We start from the raw sequence: 18,553 nt of genomic DNA on the forward strand, positions 1-18,553 counted from the left end.
GACACATGGAACAAGTGACCACCTTCACAACAATAGAAGCCGTGGATGAAGCGACTCGGGTAACGAGACTCCTTTGTGGGTTCACGGAACAGCTGGGAGAGAAAATGCCGTCCATAATTTCAACAAATTGCTCGACGTTGAATTCTTGGTCTTATTTCAGGAGCCCGTGATCGCTAACTGGCTCGGGGGGGGGGGGGGAGGTGCCAGTGTGATGGCAGAGACGAGATATAAAGCAAAGTATTGCTGCGACAGCATTAGGGGGTGTCTTCCAGGCGGCAGATAAAAGAGACTTAGTTGGTGTGAAACCTAAACAGGCACCGCACGCTGTCTCAGCCCACAAATGTTCCCAGCTCAGTCCTTGATTTCCTCTGTTGTTGACAACTGTTTCAAGGATGGAATAAAGAGCTCGGCTCCGTGTAGCACGTGGGCAAACATTAAGAGGACAAAAACAAAGCAACATTTTTCAGCAATGCTTGCAATATTTTCGGTGTATAATATCGCTATACATGGATTTTCTTTCGCTCGTGGGATTTAGAGATTGTGCAGAACGGCTAGATGTAATGGGTGGGCTTTAAATCAATGCGCTTTAACGCCTGAGAATACATTGGTCTGTAAATTGTAAAAATTACAAACAGCTCCAATTACCTTTTTATTGTTTGACAAACCGTTTCATTTCAGGGTGGCAAGATGTGAACTACCTCGCCTGGTATACAGGAGGTCGTGGGTTCGATCTCCACCCTGACGCCTGCTGTATATATGGCGTTTGTATGTCTCTCTCCCCGTGGTCGCGTGGATTTTTCTGCGGGTCCTCCGCATTGAGAAACATGCGTTTAGAGTATCTGGCTGTTATACATTTCCACGTGACAATAAGCCACTTCATTGGGCTTTCATTTTTGTGGCCAGGTCGCTTCTGAAAAAGAGCTACATAGCTCAGTGGGCCTTACCTGGTAAAATAATTGTAAAAAGTTTAGTTTCATTTCCTTTGCCTTCTGTTTTAAAAAAGGTTGTACTTTAAGGTCATGACTATTTGTAACAAATTTAAACCGGCTGCTATCTCTCCAGCATTCTCGCCTCAATTGTAAAGAGGCGTTTGACAACCCGAACCTTCGTTCGCAATGCTTAACGGGGTCAGAGGAGGGGTGCAGCGCCGGTGAAATGGTTCGTGCGCTGGGCTATAGACCCCCGCAACCCCAGTTGGATTCCTGACCCACGGCGAAAGAGTGACATCTGAACAAGTCCTGGGCCACTCCCTGCACCAAAACCGCACCGGCTAGCGTGGTGAAGTATGGTCACGCACGCCAATCGCCAAAGTGCTGCTGGCTACATTTGTCACGAAGCTAAACAAAAATAATAGATTATTATATCAAATTGTGTCCTTTAATCCCCACAATTCATTGAATCGCCAGGGGGAGGTTGACCATCATCATCATCATGTCATCATCAGCCAAGGTCAATCAACTCCTGGATGAAGGCCTCCCCTCCAAGCTACCGCCATCTCTCATCACACTCGTACAGGTCGTGAGTCCAACCTGCATTGTTTAATGATATAATATGTACAGAACTCGGAGCATCTATAGTGGCACTGTAACAGTAAAACGACTTGTATGCAAGAAGGGCAGAATCTGGGTTTAAAGGTGAACATGGCACATGTGAACAGCTTGTACGACAATTATTTAATATTTTAAAAAACCCAATAATACAACACTGACAACTTCCACAACACCCCACGTTCTAAATAAGTCCATCTGCATCTCTTGAGGCAAAATGACACCGCGGTGCTTAGTTTGAGGAAAAAAAAAATTGTCACGAGCAATGCAAAAGTGCATTAGGATTAATGAGGTTGACCATGACATCAATTCATACTCTTTCAATATAGCCAATTGGAGGCTTCAAAGCAAGCAACGTAGGAGACGCATGGATGTGGTGACCACCTTCACAACCGTGATCATCCACAGGGAGACGGTCAAAAACACAGTGAGGAACACATTTTTTATCTGCCCAAGGACATTACCATTCTCACACGCGGTATGTGCACCTTTCTTATTAGCACACGGCTGTCATGAAGCCGCTGCGTGTCACCTAGTCTGCAGTCATTTTGCAGTAGGGAGAAACGTTGCTTTTTCCCCGATTGTACGTATGTCTATGTTGAACTTCTTTCGCACCGTACGTAGGCAACCGTGCTAAATCGGAGGTGCGAGGGGAAGGACAAACGAAACACAAAAAGCAGTTATAAAGAAATTGAAGTTTTCAATAAACATGGATTTAAAAGTGCATTGCTCCAGTGGCTTCCTAATATCGGACGGTTCCACAGGACTGCAGAAGCGCATCTGAACGCGTGCGCAATGCGGCGACCGTCTTCGTTCGATGGCCAGCCAAAAGCTGCGACTGCTGCCGCGAGAGGATGACCGGAGTTGGCACGGCGACGATTTAAGTTCCTTGGCGAGGTATCGTCGTGGCGTCCGCCACACTCGTGCCTCCCGCCGGGCGACACCGAGGCCTCGCTGAGGCCTAGAGCAGACGCGGAGCCGCACGGCCGGCGGGCGACGGCCGTGGGGGCTCAGCGGCAAGCGGCATCCTCTGATATATTTGCATATTAATTGTCGACAGTGCCGCCATCCATCCATGGTGGTGCTGCTGCTCTTCTCGATTGCACACCGTAATTTGCAATTAAAAAGCTGGCCCGAACGGTGGTGCGCGTCAAAAAAAAAAGAAGGGTTTTAACAACCCACGGTGCACGGCCTTTTGCTTCTCGTAATCACACAATTTGTCTCGCGAATTACGTGCCATTTAACACGCACACGGGGGCATTCCAAACGAGAGGGGACGCTCGTGCAAATCACTGTTCTTTATGAGCTGGCATCAATCCGCGGAATTCGGCACACCTCTGAAATTTTCAACATACAATCGACGTTTGTGACAATCCATGCTTGCCTCAGGAAAGAGAAAAGAAAGTCCCCCTGCCAAGCCAGAAAAGATAATTTTATTATCAACGCTGCAAAGGGGAAAGAGTGGGAAATGGGAAGACGAGCTGAGAAGGAATTATGTTTCGTCTGACATACAGTACATTCTTCAACTGCGTGAGTGCCCTTAATCTAGAGCTGGGACAATAAGTCGATTAAGTTAACGAATCTACGAAAGATTGTAATCCGTTACTTTTATCGCATCTGATTGCTCAGACTCCTTTAAAAAAGTTTCAGTCGCCCCAACATGCTGAAGGCAGGCAACCCCCTACGAAGCCACGCCCCGCATGATGTGGCCCCGACCATCACTCCGCCATCCAGCGACAGACGTGCACCAATTGGGTCGAGGCTCAAAAGAAAGCCGTCCCTTGGTGTGGACCAATCAGTTTCAAGGACAATGCATATATTATCATTGCATGTTTTTTGTTTGCATTTTGATTGCAGGTATTGTGGTTAATGCAGACATGAATCCTTGTGAAAAGGTTTCAGTTTTGTTGCCAGAAAAAAGGGGAATAACCCTATTATTATACGTTGGTACTGGCAAAGGAGGTCTAATGATGAGACTTCTTGTTTACCTGATTAGTCGAGTTAATGGAACTGATCATTAATTGGTAGATATCTCGATTTCTCATATATATAACTGGACATACCAGCTCTACTTTGATCACAGCAATGACAACAGCATTTTCCAACTGGTTGCATTAACAGCAAAGGAGTAAAAAAAAAATACTTCACGCAAAAAAAACAAGCACATTAGCGTTCGTTTAACATGTCAAGGGGTCTTGACACTGTGAGAATACCAGAATTATAGCACGATTTAAGTTGCGACGTAATTGTATTTGTCGTGAAAGCCATGTGCAGCAGCAGCAGCAACGAGGGAGGCACATCCCAGAGTTCCCTGGGGCATGCTGGAACGCACCTCCGTTTAGTACGGTTGACTACGTACGGTGCGAAAGAAGTTCGACATACATTAGTCCCTCGGCTAACGGTTTTTCAGTTAACGTTTCGCCTCCCATAAGACCCCATGGTTTCGACTCAAGTTAACATTTTAGTTTCATGGTACATTTTCGTTATTCACTCGAGCGCCAATTTCGGCCAATCCGAGCGATCGTAAGTGGGGCTGAGCCATGCCCTCAGCCAATCAGCGACGTACATTTATGAGCGTCTTCACCTCGACTAGCTTTGTTTAACATTGTGTTTTCCGTTTGGCAGTGTAAACAGCTCTCTCTTGCAGACTTAGTGATTTTTACGATTTATCAACTTATAAGTGAATTCAATTAAGTCATTTCGGTTAACAGTAGTTTTCGTGGAACGAATTAAAACCGGGGACCTACTGTACCTTACTCTTTGGTTCTATTCGGTAAAGTCACGACGATGAAGGCCGCTTGTGTTGTGGCCGAAACGTCGTGATTTTTGTTGTTTTCTATTTTACCTACGTGACTTTACCGAATAGAACCAGAGAGTATGGATCCTTGCAGTCACGAAAGCTTTAAATCTAGAACCAACTGTACCTAAGTAACATCACAGCACCCTGCAACGTAATTCAGCATTTCATAACACGCAGCCGGAGTGAGTGGCGATTAAACTTCCATTACATTCAGCATAGATTTTATTATAAAGGCCGACACGTTACGTCGCAAGCGAAACATTCACCGTGCTTCCAACCCTACACCAGGCTTTTCCTTTATTTCTGTTAGTTGAACAGAAAAGGTGCAGCCCTGAGATTTCTTGCTCGCACCACTATGAAGAGCTCCTCTCCAGGGGGATGTCATGGGAAACTAACTATTTTAATTGTACCAGGTAAGGCCCACTGAACTATCCAGCTCTTTGTCAGAAGTGACCTGGCCACAAACGAGAGCTCAACGAAGTGGCTTATCATCACGTAGAAATTTCTGGCGGATAAATACTCTAAACGCGTGATGTTGATTTTAAATGTGTAGGGAAAAAACCGGAGGACCCGGAGAAAAATCCAAGCGACGACGGGGAGAACATGCAAACTCCAAATATACAGGCGTTAGGGTCGGGATAAAACCCACGACCTCCTGTACTCCAGGCAAGGTAGTTAACATCTCACCACCGTGGCGTCAGGTGGGAGTACCCACACTGCTGCTGCACAGAAGCACAGGGGGATTGAAGAAACCTGCGCCGTTGTTGCAATTGCCGTGTCGGGAAATCGAAGCTAACCAGATTGCAGTTCCAGTGCGCTCATCACGACTCAACGGCAGCATCCCGATACGGTTAAATAAGAAGTCACCTTACATAATATTTAACCCCTTCTAGATGATCGTATATGCACCTGGCGCAAGTCACAGGATCGAGCGGAAACAATCACACAACAAGGCCCCGTCGGTGTGAGCGGGGGGGAGGGCTCCAACCTTGTGAGTGCCACCGTGGCAACAGAGCGACGGAGCGAGGTACATGTTTTCAGCGCTGAACTCTCGCACCCGCGTTACAGCAGCCAATGGCGGAGGCGATGCGGCGCGCGCAACTCGCTCCGTACGGAGTTCATGTCGAAGACACTCGAGCACACTAAAGCAAACGTGACGAGGAAATTGAAATGCATTTCGGCTGAAGACCTTCAAGGACGGCTCCCAGAAGCCAGCCGATCTCAGAAAATGCTGTACTGGTGCAGAGGGAGAATCGCATTACAAACTCTTAAAATCTGAGCTATCGACAGAATTACGGTAAATAATGTCTGCATTTTGTTTTTCCCAGGACCCGTATGTACATGTGCAGGATTTTGTAAATCCGCTGCGGTGTGGGAAGTGGGGACTTTTGACCATACTTCACTTTGCTGGTCAGTGCGATTTGGTGATGATGGGGGGGGGGGTGTAGAACAATAGATTACGTTCCTCTGTCCTCTTGTGACCATTTCGTGGGTGTTATTTGACCATAATTCCCTATGCTGGTTCGTGCAGAACAAAGAATGCTGGAAGCATAGATATGGGAACATGAAACAACAGCACAACAATGGATTTTTCAGCATTATCCTCTCCTGCCCACAACGTGGTCCTGCAACAGCCAATAGCACCTGTTATACATGGCAGTCACCCATCAGAGAATATACAGGCCTTAGACCTGCTTAGTCTATGACTGGCTAGAATACAGGATTTTAAGGAATAGTTGCATCAAAAAATACGGCATGCAAAAAATGCCTACTTTTCCTCCACTCTCCTGGAATCACATGGAAATGCCAGGATTTTCTGGAAAACAATCAAATGTATCAAAAAGGCATCCAAATCAGACAATCTGCCCGTTGAGCTTAACCGAAAAGGGGAATATTTTTCAGATCCCAAAAAAATAGTTGACAATTTTAACCTTCATTTTTGTGAAGCTGGTAATCTTTTTTATAATGTATTGGGAATCACCCCTGCTCATGCAAATTCCTACACCCCTGTCCAAACATTAAAAAATTTAGTTTCCAGCCAATCCACGAAAGTAATGTTCTGAAACAACTGTCCTACCTCAAAGGGTCCTCCTCTACCGGAGCAGATAGCATTCCCGTCTTTGCTCTACAAACTGTTGGTCACCTAATATACAAACCTATAGTCCATATTTTCAACCTGTCCATAAAAGATGCATCAGTTCCTCTAGAATGGAAACATTCCTATGTCCGTCCACTTCACAAAGGGGGCCCTAAAGATGATCCAAATGACACGATACTGATTACTGCTGGATGCTCTCCGGATGACGTGATTGCTAAGCTACAGGGTGATTTCAACAAACTACAACATCAGCTAGTTGCTCTTAAACTAGTCCTGAATACCTCCAAAACCAAGGTGCTATGCTTCTCACCAGGACTAAAACAGGAAGTTATTTTTCCCCAATTACATTTCTTAAAAAATTTGAAAAATAGAGCAAGTCAAGATCTATAAGTATCTTGGGGTCATCCTGGATTCAAAACTGAATTTTGAAGATCACATTGATTATATTGGTAAAAAGACAAAAAAATTGGTTTTCTGTATCGACACAAGCACTGCTTCCCCCCAATGTTCCGTTTGGAATTGATAAAAGCTACCATACTGCCTCTACTTGACTACTGTGACATCGTATATAAATCAGCCCCAAGTACTGTACTGAAGAAGCTTGATTCCATCTATCACTCGGCCTTAAGATTTACATTGAACTGCCCATATAGGACTCACACTGTGATCTCTACATTGGGTCAAACTTAACATCTCAATGTTTGACGGCTTGTGCACCAGATCTTATTTATTCACAATGTACTTACAAAAAAATCCGCAGACTACCTGCCGGATCTCCTCTCTGTTTCAAAGTACAAATTTGACCTCAGATCTTCGCTCATTTACCAGCTTCACATTCCCTATTGCCGTACAAAAACTGGAGGAAGGGCCTTTGCTATTGATGCCCCCAGGGTCTGGATTGCTATTGCCAATAAACTGCAACTTGAATCGCTACCAATGAGATATTCTCTCAAAACTGCTCTAGAGGAGTTGTACACCCCTAGCTGCCACTGCTATTCATTGGCGTAAAATAAAATGTTTTCGCTCCGGATGACGCAGCAAAGTATTATCTGTATTTTAATTTAGCGTGCTGATCTTAAAGGTGCATTGAAAAATGTGACACTCCGACTGATGCTTCTGTTGTTGTGGAGCAACTCATGCAGCCAGCTATGGCTCTAGAATTTGGTGTTACATGTTATTTACGTAGTTTATTGTAAAAATCCGGTCACAGTCCCTATGATCACTGTTACGTTGCAATTATGGCTTTATTTTTTGGTGATTTCAAAAAGTTTTTTGGTTTAGACATGTTTGCTTTGTTGTAGTACGGAGTTAGACTGATGGCCTTAATCTAAGTTTTCTTGTGGTTGTTGTTGTTGTTTGACTTGCATCCCACTGGGATTTTTTGCACACGGTGCTTTTTTCAGGAATATTTTGCTGTTTTTTTCATGGATTTTCTGTTTGCACAGTCACATAGTCACTTTAAGATGTTTTTCTTATTCGTGTTTTTGTTTTCTTGTTTGTTGTGGTTGCACCCGATTTAAAAGCCGAATGGCTTACAGGGCTATACCAAAATAAATAAACTGAAACTGCTTGACCTAACCTGCGTGACGCGACGAGATCAGGCGCATTCTGGGTAATGTGGCCAAAAGCCGGGAGATTCCCACCGTTTTCTACACTCGGTTCATGCATCCCGCACAACGGAAGATTGGAGCACAAGTCCAGCTCACCTCCGTGACGATGTCATCACGGCCAAAATCGTTGACGTGACCGCACCTGGCCAAAGCTTTCTTTAGGATCTAACGAGACAGGCGATTAGAGGCGATGTGGTCGTAGGCGGACTCGCATACTGACCTGTTTGCATGTTAGTACAACAGTCACCCACATATCCGTTAAATATTTATGTAAATTAAATTGTAATTCTGCTATGACCACTCTGAAATAATGTTCCTGAGCAGGCTTACTCAACACCGATTCACGTTCGTGCAATAGTTTCAATTTCCCACGTGAACAAGTTATATTTTTGGTTACCGATTTCTCTCTTTTGCCGCGCGTTATATTATTTGTTTTGCTCGTTGTCTTTTTTGTTGCCGTTAACGCAGATCACTTTCGCAAAAGTCTACCCATTCCGGTTCCCCCTTGATTTCTCACCTGCTGAAACAAAATTAAAACTTGGGACTTACATCAAACGACAGGAGAGGTCGTGGGGCCGAAGGCTAAGCGCTTTGTCTACCTCGGCGAGCGAGGGGCCTGCCATGACCTAGCAGACCGCCGTGGCGTGCCGTGCACTCGCTCGCCCAGAGACGAACTACGGGCAAGGTCATCTGAAAACCAAAAATCCACGCCGAGTGCCAACGGCAAGTCACAGAAGGGCCCAAAAATGCCGCCGCGATTTTTTGAGACTACAGAAACTTTCCCCGTTGTTTCAAAAGCAAAAGCCATCTCACTCCTCCATCTGTTTGTCAGCCTCCAAATCGAATATGGGCCGCACGTGCCACACCAAAGCAAAGGAACGGGCAGTCCCTTCCGTCAGAGTAATTGTACTCATGCATCCAACAAAAGGTTGGGCTGGTATTTTCATCTCAGAATCATCAGGTCACACACGCACAAATTATCGCGTCTAATGGAGATAAATGGCAAAACGTGAAGACTAACCGCACATAATTACGCTGTCAATCAAAACGCTTAAGTACAAACCTGATGCGAGCACAATGGAAATGCGCTGCATTGCATACAAGGCTGTGGGAAGTGTTCTCATATGTCAGGCCCTTTTTTTGAAAACCGAAAAACGGGGGGGGGGGTTAGACGTATACGTAAATAATCGAGTTAACACGTTCATCAAATGTTCCCGGCTGCGGCGCGAGACTAGGCGACGACGGATGTCTGGTGAAGCCCAACACGGAAGGGGGGGGGGCAGAGACACGGCACAAGAACGAGCGGTGTCTCCTTCCCGCTGGACAATGGCAGCGCGGGCGGCTTTGATGTGTCCGCACGGGAAAAAAATTAAAGAGCCGTTTGCTCGGAAACCTCCTTCAAAAACATTTTCTTCTAAAAAAATAATAAATCAAATCCGCCGCACGCACACAAATATAAAAACAGGGGCAGGTGTGTGCAATCGGTGTATCTCTATAAGCACACTGCTTATTAATGATGTCCCATTGAAGAGTGGGGAACATCGGGATACGAAATGCACAAGTGGACATGGAGTATGGGTACTGGAGGTCGCCCTCCCGTAGCGACCGGGACGTGATCTACCCAGAAACGCTGATGATGTGGAAGCTCAACGGCGTTTTAGGGGGGGTTCACCCTCGCCTTAAGCTGATGTTGCTTCAAGGTTCCCCACAAAGCTTTACCTTGCTGTTGCAGGACCAACGCAAACTGAATCGCAGTTTGCGTGTGTGCCTCGTGATATTTTTGTTACGCGTGCGCCACGTTCAAATTTTTTTAAAAACGCTAATAATCATGCTGTCAAGCCAGGGTCACACGGAGAGGGAATCTTATCAGTTGTGGGTCAGATATGTCACAACCTTTACAACAGAAGGCTCCCCCCCCCCACTCCCCCTTCTCCCTTGAATCGCTGACGGCAATCTCAGAGCACGTAGCGGCCGTCTCGGCGAGCACGCGAGGCGGCGAGGTCACGCAATGAGCAACTCACCTCCTCGATTTTCTCCGGGTCCGAAAGGAGGGCAGCACCCATTCCTCCCTGCACGAGGAGGAGGAGGAGGAAAACGAAGAGGGGAGAGACACGGCGTTAGAGTGCCGAGAGCGAACGTCGCACCTAATCGACTTAAGTGCGAAGAGCCCACCGGTTTCATGCTCGGCAAAGGTTAGGTCTGCTCCTCAATCAACCCCGCGGAGCACGTGCGTGGCAAGTTCCAAAACCATGACATTTATCAGGCGACCTTCGTGAGCCGATACCAAGCTGACGGCACACGCGGCAAACCTGTCTGAACTCTGCTGATATGCCAGACTCTCGGTCGAATTTTATCCTGGGTATAACGTTAGTTAAGGGTGCACTGGGTCGTAATGGCATGCAGTGCCCGTGTTTCTTCAGCCGATCACAATTTTAATGGGCTTAAGCATATGGGTCACTGAGCGACGTGGAGACAATTTAATGTGCATTTTCTTTTCTGTACTGCTCAACTTTGGTTTCAATTACTTTTTTGAAAATGAAAGTGCCAAGCAAAGCTTGCCCTATATTGGTGACAATTCACCAGTGGCTCAGATACAAAACCACTTTGCAAACAAGCAATGTCGATTATTGATATTAACCCTGCTTACAGGTGATATATTTATGAAGGGTGAGAGACATCTTTGAAAATAACATTGTCAAATAACACACAAATAATCGTCATCTCCTAACGTACCATTATGAGGCAATTTTGTAACAAAAAAATTTGCATTTATATTTCAATTAAACCTCAAATATTACGACTCTAAAATAAACTGTGGGATTTATAACCAGGCAACAGGCCCATTAAGATAAAATACAGACTTTGCATTAAATATACAAGCAACCCGAGATTCAGCTATTGTAGGCACTTTAGTCAGGCCTATCACAAGTACCGGGGCTGTGGTGGGAATTGATCTGTGTACTCCAGGCTCAGTAGCGAATAATGAGCTGCTCAACTGCCTGTGAGTGTATGTGGTGCAGCGGTTAGCGCTACGCTGCGCTATGAACCCAGCGACCCGCATTCGACTCTCCAACAACAACGGAGGGCGGAGGAGCGACGCTCACAACAACGAGCGGAGCGCCGTGTGGCTAAAGCACAGCAGGTTGGCACAGTAGGGGGCACAGGTGGTGCATCAGCCAGTAATCTCAGTCATCTTAGTCAGTCGACCCGTGGCACCTGGGTCTGCCCCGTGACCTCCTGCCCGTGGGCGTTCGACACTTCACGTGGCCTCAAGGTCCACATGGCCTGGCACAAGCGTCGTGGTGACGTCACCGCCACTTAGTGGCGAATGGCGGTTGTTGTTGTTGTGTGTGTGTGCGTGCGTGTGTGTGTGCGTGTGTGTGTGCGTGCATGTGTGTGTGCGTGTGTGTGGGGAGCGGTAGTGTAGCGGTTAGCACACTGCGCTATGAACCCGGCGACCCGGATTCAACTCCCACTCACGGCCAACACCAGTGACGATTATCTGAACCGGTCCTGGGCCTCCCCGAGGTCGACTCAGCCTCAAATGAGTACCTGGTGCGGTGTGTAAACATCGCTAATGGGGAGACAAAGGCGGTCGAGGGTGGTGCTGGCCACCCACCCCTCTCGTGTACCGTTCCGGCCTTTATAGGTGCTCGCTAACAGCACTTGCCCCAACAGCCTGTTAAGGCTACACGGGCGATCTTTATTATATTAACAATAATTTCTAGGTCTTTGCCAATCAATTTCTCAATTAATGCCTCCCCATGCAGGCTCAGTCTTTGGGGCTGGTTTAAGCACACTTCCACATGCTGGTAGTGTGGGTTGGTGGACAGGAAGGGACCAGGACACGTGTTTAGGGTAAGTGCCGTTAGCGAGTGCTTACGAAGGCCGGCACGGCACACGAAGGATTTTGGCGGCCAGCACTACGGCCGGCCGCCTTTGTTTCCCTAGTGACGAGGTTTTTTTACACACCGCACTAGGCACTCATTTGAGTCTGAGTCGACCTAGGGAAGGTTCAGGACCGGTTAAGATAATCGTCACTGGTGATGGCCCTACATAAAACTTTTTATATATATAAAAAAATATTTCAACACTTTTTTTTACAACTGCTCAAAGAACACAATGCAAGTCAGAATCAAATGAGTGATGTTTTAGGACATCCAATTACACACTGCTTACATTATTCCGCCAAAATACACTTTCGGCACGCCTGTCACTGATTTTGCACGTCTTGTACACGCCGTACTAGCCCCTGATGATCTTCATCTTGTCTTCAATTAGAGGAGTAATGTGCATTCTCTTGCAGGGTAACTTCTTTGAGCACGTAAATCCAATTTGAGAAAAGAGGCCTTCTGTTCCCTCTTTACTGAAAAAAAAACCCACGGGTAATCGTAGGTTATTTTCCGTTTAAATTGGCCATGACGTTGACGCAAAATGGCCTACTCTCGAAAATAACGTCGTTGGGTACCTTTCATTTTACGTAAAAAGCACACGGGACATTCCCTCTCGTGAGCGTCTCGTGCGCCTCGTTGACATTTCCAAGGTACGCAATCAGCGTGGCAGGGACAGGGGCCTGAACTAGTTCGCGAGTGCACAGCGAGAACCTTGACACCCCTTGAGATGAGCATGCAAGATCTGAAAACTTGCACGTCTCCCTGCTCCCGTCAGCATGCTCCGAGCAAAACACTGTCATCGGGCAGCACAGCTGATCACGAGCCGAGCCTGACCATGGCAAAAAAGCTCATCGATCCGTTTTTATTTTTGTAATTCACTTCTGGGGCCATTTTCTATGCATTGCTTTGCAAAAAAAGGCACGTCGTACTATAATGCCACGAAAGAAACACCGTTTTGGCATAAATTTGTAATCTCTGTTGCCATCGTTCACCGCAAGAGAAGATAAACTGCTTAATCGTTTGCTGTTCCGAGACGTCTGCAAGTTGCAGGGCGTGTCCTGTTCACCGCTGAATCTCGGAGTGGGCAAGCTTTCAGCGTTAATTTAATTAAGAGAGGCATAGCGCCATTGTTTTTAAAGATATTGTACTCACCGCAGAGAACTGCAGCGACACGACCGCAATCTGTGATTGCTGCCACCAAAACTCTGCTACGCGCACTCATGGCATGGCCTTGTGGGAGCCTCGGTAGCGATAAAGTTATTTTACTTTCGCATTTCTTCCGGAATTGAATGAAAAACTGATGACATACACATACGTCATCGAAATTGGAAAAAGTTGAAAGTGTTCTTGGTGTACTGGCCATCTCTCTAGGTGTATCTTTATCAATTCTTATCCCAGGAGACTTCAAACTTGCTCGCCAAAATCTGACATTTGCACCACTTGGCATTATGTTTTCTAAGAGTTTCTTCAATTTTACATCCATCATCTAAACTTGACATATATATACATTATGACTGAGAATCAAAGTCTTTGAACTCCTTGATATTTTCAGCTCATGTCCTCCAGATTTTTGGATGAGATAAATGTCTGCCCTTGCCTGGATCTACAAGGCAGAGAACATGCAACGAGCAGTATGTCTGTTTTACACTGCTTTCCGATGGAGAATATGCAAGTTGAATTATCTTGAGCATTGTTTTAGCTTCTTAAATTTGTGTTCCTCGCATCCATAAGGTTAGAAAATGCTGCAATGTCACAAAGTTAAAAAATTTAACGACACGTAAATTTAATTTTGATTTAAAGCTTTCGTGACTGCAGGGATTCATATTCTTGGATCTTTCGGTAAAGTCACGTAGAAGGGAAACAATAAAATAATAAAACTATAAAACAATAAAATTCTCACAACGTTTCGACTGCAACACAAGCCGGTTTGAAAGATTAAGTGAAATATATTGTATAATATTTTTATTATTTTATTGTTTCCCTTCTACATGACCTTACCGAAAGAACCAAAAATATGACACGTAAATTAGTTACGTAGCTTTATGAGCAGTTTTTTCTAAGATTAAGTAATTATCTTATCATAACCAACAATGTGTTTGAGATATAACGAGAAAACACTCAACACACTCGTGAGATGTGATAGGAAGTAAGGCCACTGCATGAAACGTTGCCAATTTAATGTATTTTTTTAAAATTTAAGGCCACCGTGCTGTTGACGAGTGTGTTGAGTGTTGTTGTTAACTGTGCCTGCCACTGTGATGCCGCTGCAGCAGCAGCAGCAGCGAAGCCGTCCTGCCGACTCCGTGGCCGCGACGCCGCCACCTCCGAGCGACGGGGCCGACGCTGCTCTTGCCTCACCACCCCCACATGAACACACACACACACCCACATAGAGCCCCCACATGAACACACACACACACACATAGAGCCCCCACATGAACACACACACCCCCACATAGAGTCCCCACATGAACACACACACACACCCACATAGAGCCCCCACATGAACACACACCCCCCCACATAGAGCCCCCACATGAACACACACACACCCCACATAGAGCCCCCACATGAACACACACACACCCCACATAGAGCCCCCACATGAACACACACACACACACCCCCACATAGAGCCCCCACATGAACACACACACACATAGAGCCCCCACATGAACACACACACACACACCCCCACATAGAGCCCCCACATGAACACACACACCCCCACATAGAGCCCCAAGGGGAGGTCACCTGGCCGACAGGTTTTCACCCAGAAGCCCTCTCATGGGACCAAGCTTCACGGTTTCCTGCGACCAGGGAATTGGGCGCCCTCCCCCGATGCTAACGTGCACCGCGGCGCCGTGACTTGGGTTGTAATCACGTGGTCACGACGGGGCTGCTGAGCCACCGCGGATAAAAAACACACACAACACACACGGGTCAGCAGGCAGGTAGGGGGGGGACGGAGTCACGAACGGCGGGAAGAACAGGGCCGGTCCTCTGATTGGTAGGACAGATGCGCTTGTTTAGAGGGTGAAAAGCGGACGTCTGAGAGAGCACCGGTCCGGGGAGAGTGGCGGGAAATCCGAGCCACCTGATTGGACGGGAGGCCAGCGGATCAGCACCAATTTATCTTTGATGTAGAGGACAATAAAAAGGGTAGAGAAGGTAGGGATAGGGTTAGTTCGGATTGTACTCAAGCCAGCGCTCGGGGCCTTCGACTTCCCAGCCACTCGAACGTCCGTGAGACGAGTCGAAGTGCAGCGAGGACCCGACCCAGCAGCTCCGTACGAGTCGAACCGTGAGTACCCGAGAGTGAGGCATCGAGGCCATTGTGAGATTGTCTTAGGAGAGTGATTTGAAAGAGGCGATACAGATCGGGTCTTAGACCATCGGGAGATAGGTTAGACCTGCCCTGCTGACTCAAACTGACTCGGGTAATCTAGCCTCGGACTCGCTGAGAATAAACTGCTGGGGATCAATAAACCTTGTCGTGTGGTTTCTGCGAGGGTGGAACGGATGCATGGTGGTGTGCGTCGTTGTACCCCTGTGTTTGTGCGTGAGTGTGTATTTACCCACGTGTTTGCGCTCGCCCATGCGTGTAGCTCGTGGTTAGCGTGTGGTGAGCGGCGGCGGACTCATACAGGGGCACGTGAGATTACTCAAACGCCCTTTCGCTTAACGTGTGCGCGAGGCAAACGGGTGGCGTACACGCGAGATTATTCTTGCGGCCTTTTGTTTAGCGTGTGCGTGGGGTGAACGGGCGGCGTACCCGTGAGATTGTTCATACAGCCCTTTAAATAAATCTCCGAGACAACCCCCCAACCGGCTGCGCGTGTGCGAGTGACGTCCCTGCCCTCTGACCCCCGACCCCGAGTCCCGCGCGCGCGATTGGTGCGTGGCACGGGAGAGGAGCGACGTCGGATTTCGAGTGAGTGGGTGTGAGTGAGTGTGCGCGGAGATAGTGTGAATTGATCCCAGGTGGCTAAGCGCCAGCCACGAATCATGCCCCGAGGGGCCGCAGCGAGGGGGGGGGGGGGAGTCGTTGAGGAGTAACCCTCCCCAGGACACGGAAGAGGGGAGCAGTGGATCCCACGTGAGCGAGGAGCCGGGGGTCAGCCTCCCCGACAGCACCACTCCCAACGCAGCAGCAGCAGCATCACCAAGTCATTTGTTTAATTTCTGAGAGAGGCGCTCTTTAATATGAATGTGCGATTTACGAGATGCGGAATATAAAGCAAGCTGGTAAAAACAAAATTATTTCGGAAGACCTTCATGTAAAATGGATTACATCGTGCAAATTATGTACTTTCATTTAAAAAATTGTTATTCTGAAAAAAAAACCTTCCAAGCATGATAAAAAAACACAATTTCACAGACAACTTTAAGCAGGAAAATTCACTTTCAAAACCTGCTTCACGTAATCTCTGAAACCGGCACGTCTTATAAATCCCCTGCAAGACAAGTTTCAAGCTTTCCCAAGAAGTGAACATCCCCCTCTGTCATTTTGACCGCACGTCTGCCCCCCAACACCCGGGCAGTCGTAAGAAGATTTATCGCCCCAAGTTCCCGTGCCTCGAACCCCCCACCAGGTACCCAACGTGTGCTCTGTTGTCGGCGGAACAAACACCAGTATCGAGAAGCGCCTCCCCCAGGTGGTTCACCAATCTCTCTGGGGTGGTCGTGTTGAATGCTTCTGCTGTGTGCTGTTGAAGATCACTGTAGCTTTTCGGGGAGTAAGGAATGCATGCGTGTGTTGTGTGGTGCAGGACGACTCAGACTGAATTCTTCGCAAGGGCTTGCGCCGGTTTCTTAACACGGGGGTATTAAACACACCAGAGGTAGGTGTCCCTACACTCGGTCCTTCACGCGGACCTCAGGCTCTGTCTATTCTTAGCCTGGGCTATCTCTTGGGCTCTCTCACTCGAGTCGCGACGGGGGCTCATCCAGCACCGCCCGACCGAGGAGAGCAGCACCCCACGCAATCTTAGCCGGCCCTTGCAGACTTCTGTGAGCCCTACCCCTGGCTATGTCTTCGGCTCTCCTACTCGTAGAACCCGGACGGGGGATCAGCCAACACCGTCCGATCACGAGCAGGAGACCTCCTTCAGACGCTCAACATCCCGGGCTCCCACAACGACCCCGCTTTCGTCACGGGCGTCCCCCTTAAGTATATCACCGTGACATGACGTCATCGCACCTCACAGCGCCCATGACCTCACGCCGTCATACTACTCCTCCACACATGTATGTATGCTGAACCTATTTTCGCATCGTACGTGGCCAACCGTGCTCATCGGAGGTGCGGGGGGAAGGACAGGAATACGTCGACCAACAATTCAACCAATGCGCTTCAGACTGATGACTCATCATAATTCTAACGACGATACTTTTATGGACACCATATATACCGCACACGAATCGAATTTCTGCAATCATTAACAATGTACTCTGACATCAAAGTTCCTTTGAGCACGAACTCATTTTGACTTGCATCATCCTCCAGACAGTTATCTTCGTAGAGCATTGAGCTCATTGCCTGCCAGTTCAAACCCTCGTCAATGTCGTCTAATCCCATAACCCCGCTGAGTAACACAAACCAGCACTCAATGAGCACTGATTGATAGGTCAACAGTGTATTGTCCCTTGTGTTTACTCTTCCCTGCCACGGACGTGCGTAATTTACACCAACATACATGTTTGCACCCTTAGAAGCTACGAGACTCTTGTTGTTTTTACCTTTCACCCAAACCAGATGCCGTAAGGGAGATCGAGTTTCCTATACAGTAGGTCCCTCGGTTAACCGTGACATCGGTGAACGGTGTTCGGTTAACGTTTCGCCTCCCATCAGATTCTCATGGTTTCGACGAAGGTTAAAATATTTTTAACAGTACGTTGACGTTATATGCACGCGGGCGGCAATTTCGGCCAATCGCAGTGCTCGAAAGTGAGCTGAGCCATTCCCTCGGCCAATCAGCGATGCCCATTTGTGTGTTTAGACCTCGACTGGCTTTGTTTAGCATTGCGTTTTCTCTTTTGGCAGTGGAAACAGCCTCTCACTTGCAGACTCGGTGATTTTTATATATTCGTTTAACAGTTATTTCGGTTAACAGTAGTTTTCGTGGAACGGATTAAAAACGTTAACCGAGGGACTACTACATTTGACAATTTCACTCCCCCCCCCCCCCCCACACCAGTAACACCCTCCACCCCACCAGCACAATGCTAACAGTGAATGACGACGAAGCAATACCGACTTAACGTGGCTTAAAGTGGGTGTTCAATTTTTGCTACAGCATTTTGGAGCTTTCAAGTGGCTGTCTTGCGTAGTGTTAAGTGTTTGCTGTAAACATGAATGCACCACTGCCTAAGGACTATCAATAATACAGGCTGAATCACCCGTTTCCCCTATTATTACATTTTGGTACTGGCAAAGGAGGTCTAATGATGTAGATGCTCACCCGGAGCCCTCATTACTTTGATGGTGCATTGTCTTTGAGCTGTACGCCTTTTGGCGTCATCTGGTTGAGCACCAATTGGGTCGAGGCTCAAAAGAAAGCCGTCCCTTGGTGTGGACCAATCAGTTTCAAGGACAATGCATA

The 18,553-nt window shown here is 47.4% G+C and overlaps 1 protein-coding gene across 5 annotated transcripts in view; it reads right to left on the reverse strand.

Moving 5' to 3' along the window:
• DUS2 (dihydrouridine synthase 2) overlaps positions 1-18,553 on the reverse strand; it is a 166,681-nt gene that overhangs the window by 105,633 nt on the left and 42,495 nt on the right. For all 5 annotated transcript variants that reach the window (XM_032960728.2, XM_032960727.2, XM_076069623.1 and 2 more), the window contains one exon: positions 10,077-10,124. In XM_032960728.2, the coding sequence (XP_032816619.2) occupies positions 10,077-10,124 (48 nt within the window). The remainder of the gene's footprint in view (positions 1-10,076; positions 10,125-18,553) is intronic.

The sequence above is a fragment of the Petromyzon marinus genome, chromosome 25, assembly GCF_048934315.1.
Source record: "Petromyzon marinus isolate PM22_M1 ecotype Great Lakes invasive population chromosome 25, UKy_Petmar_22M1.pri1.0, whole genome shotgun sequence".
NCBI lineage: Eukaryota > Metazoa > Chordata > Hyperoartia > Petromyzontiformes > Petromyzontidae > Petromyzon > Petromyzon marinus.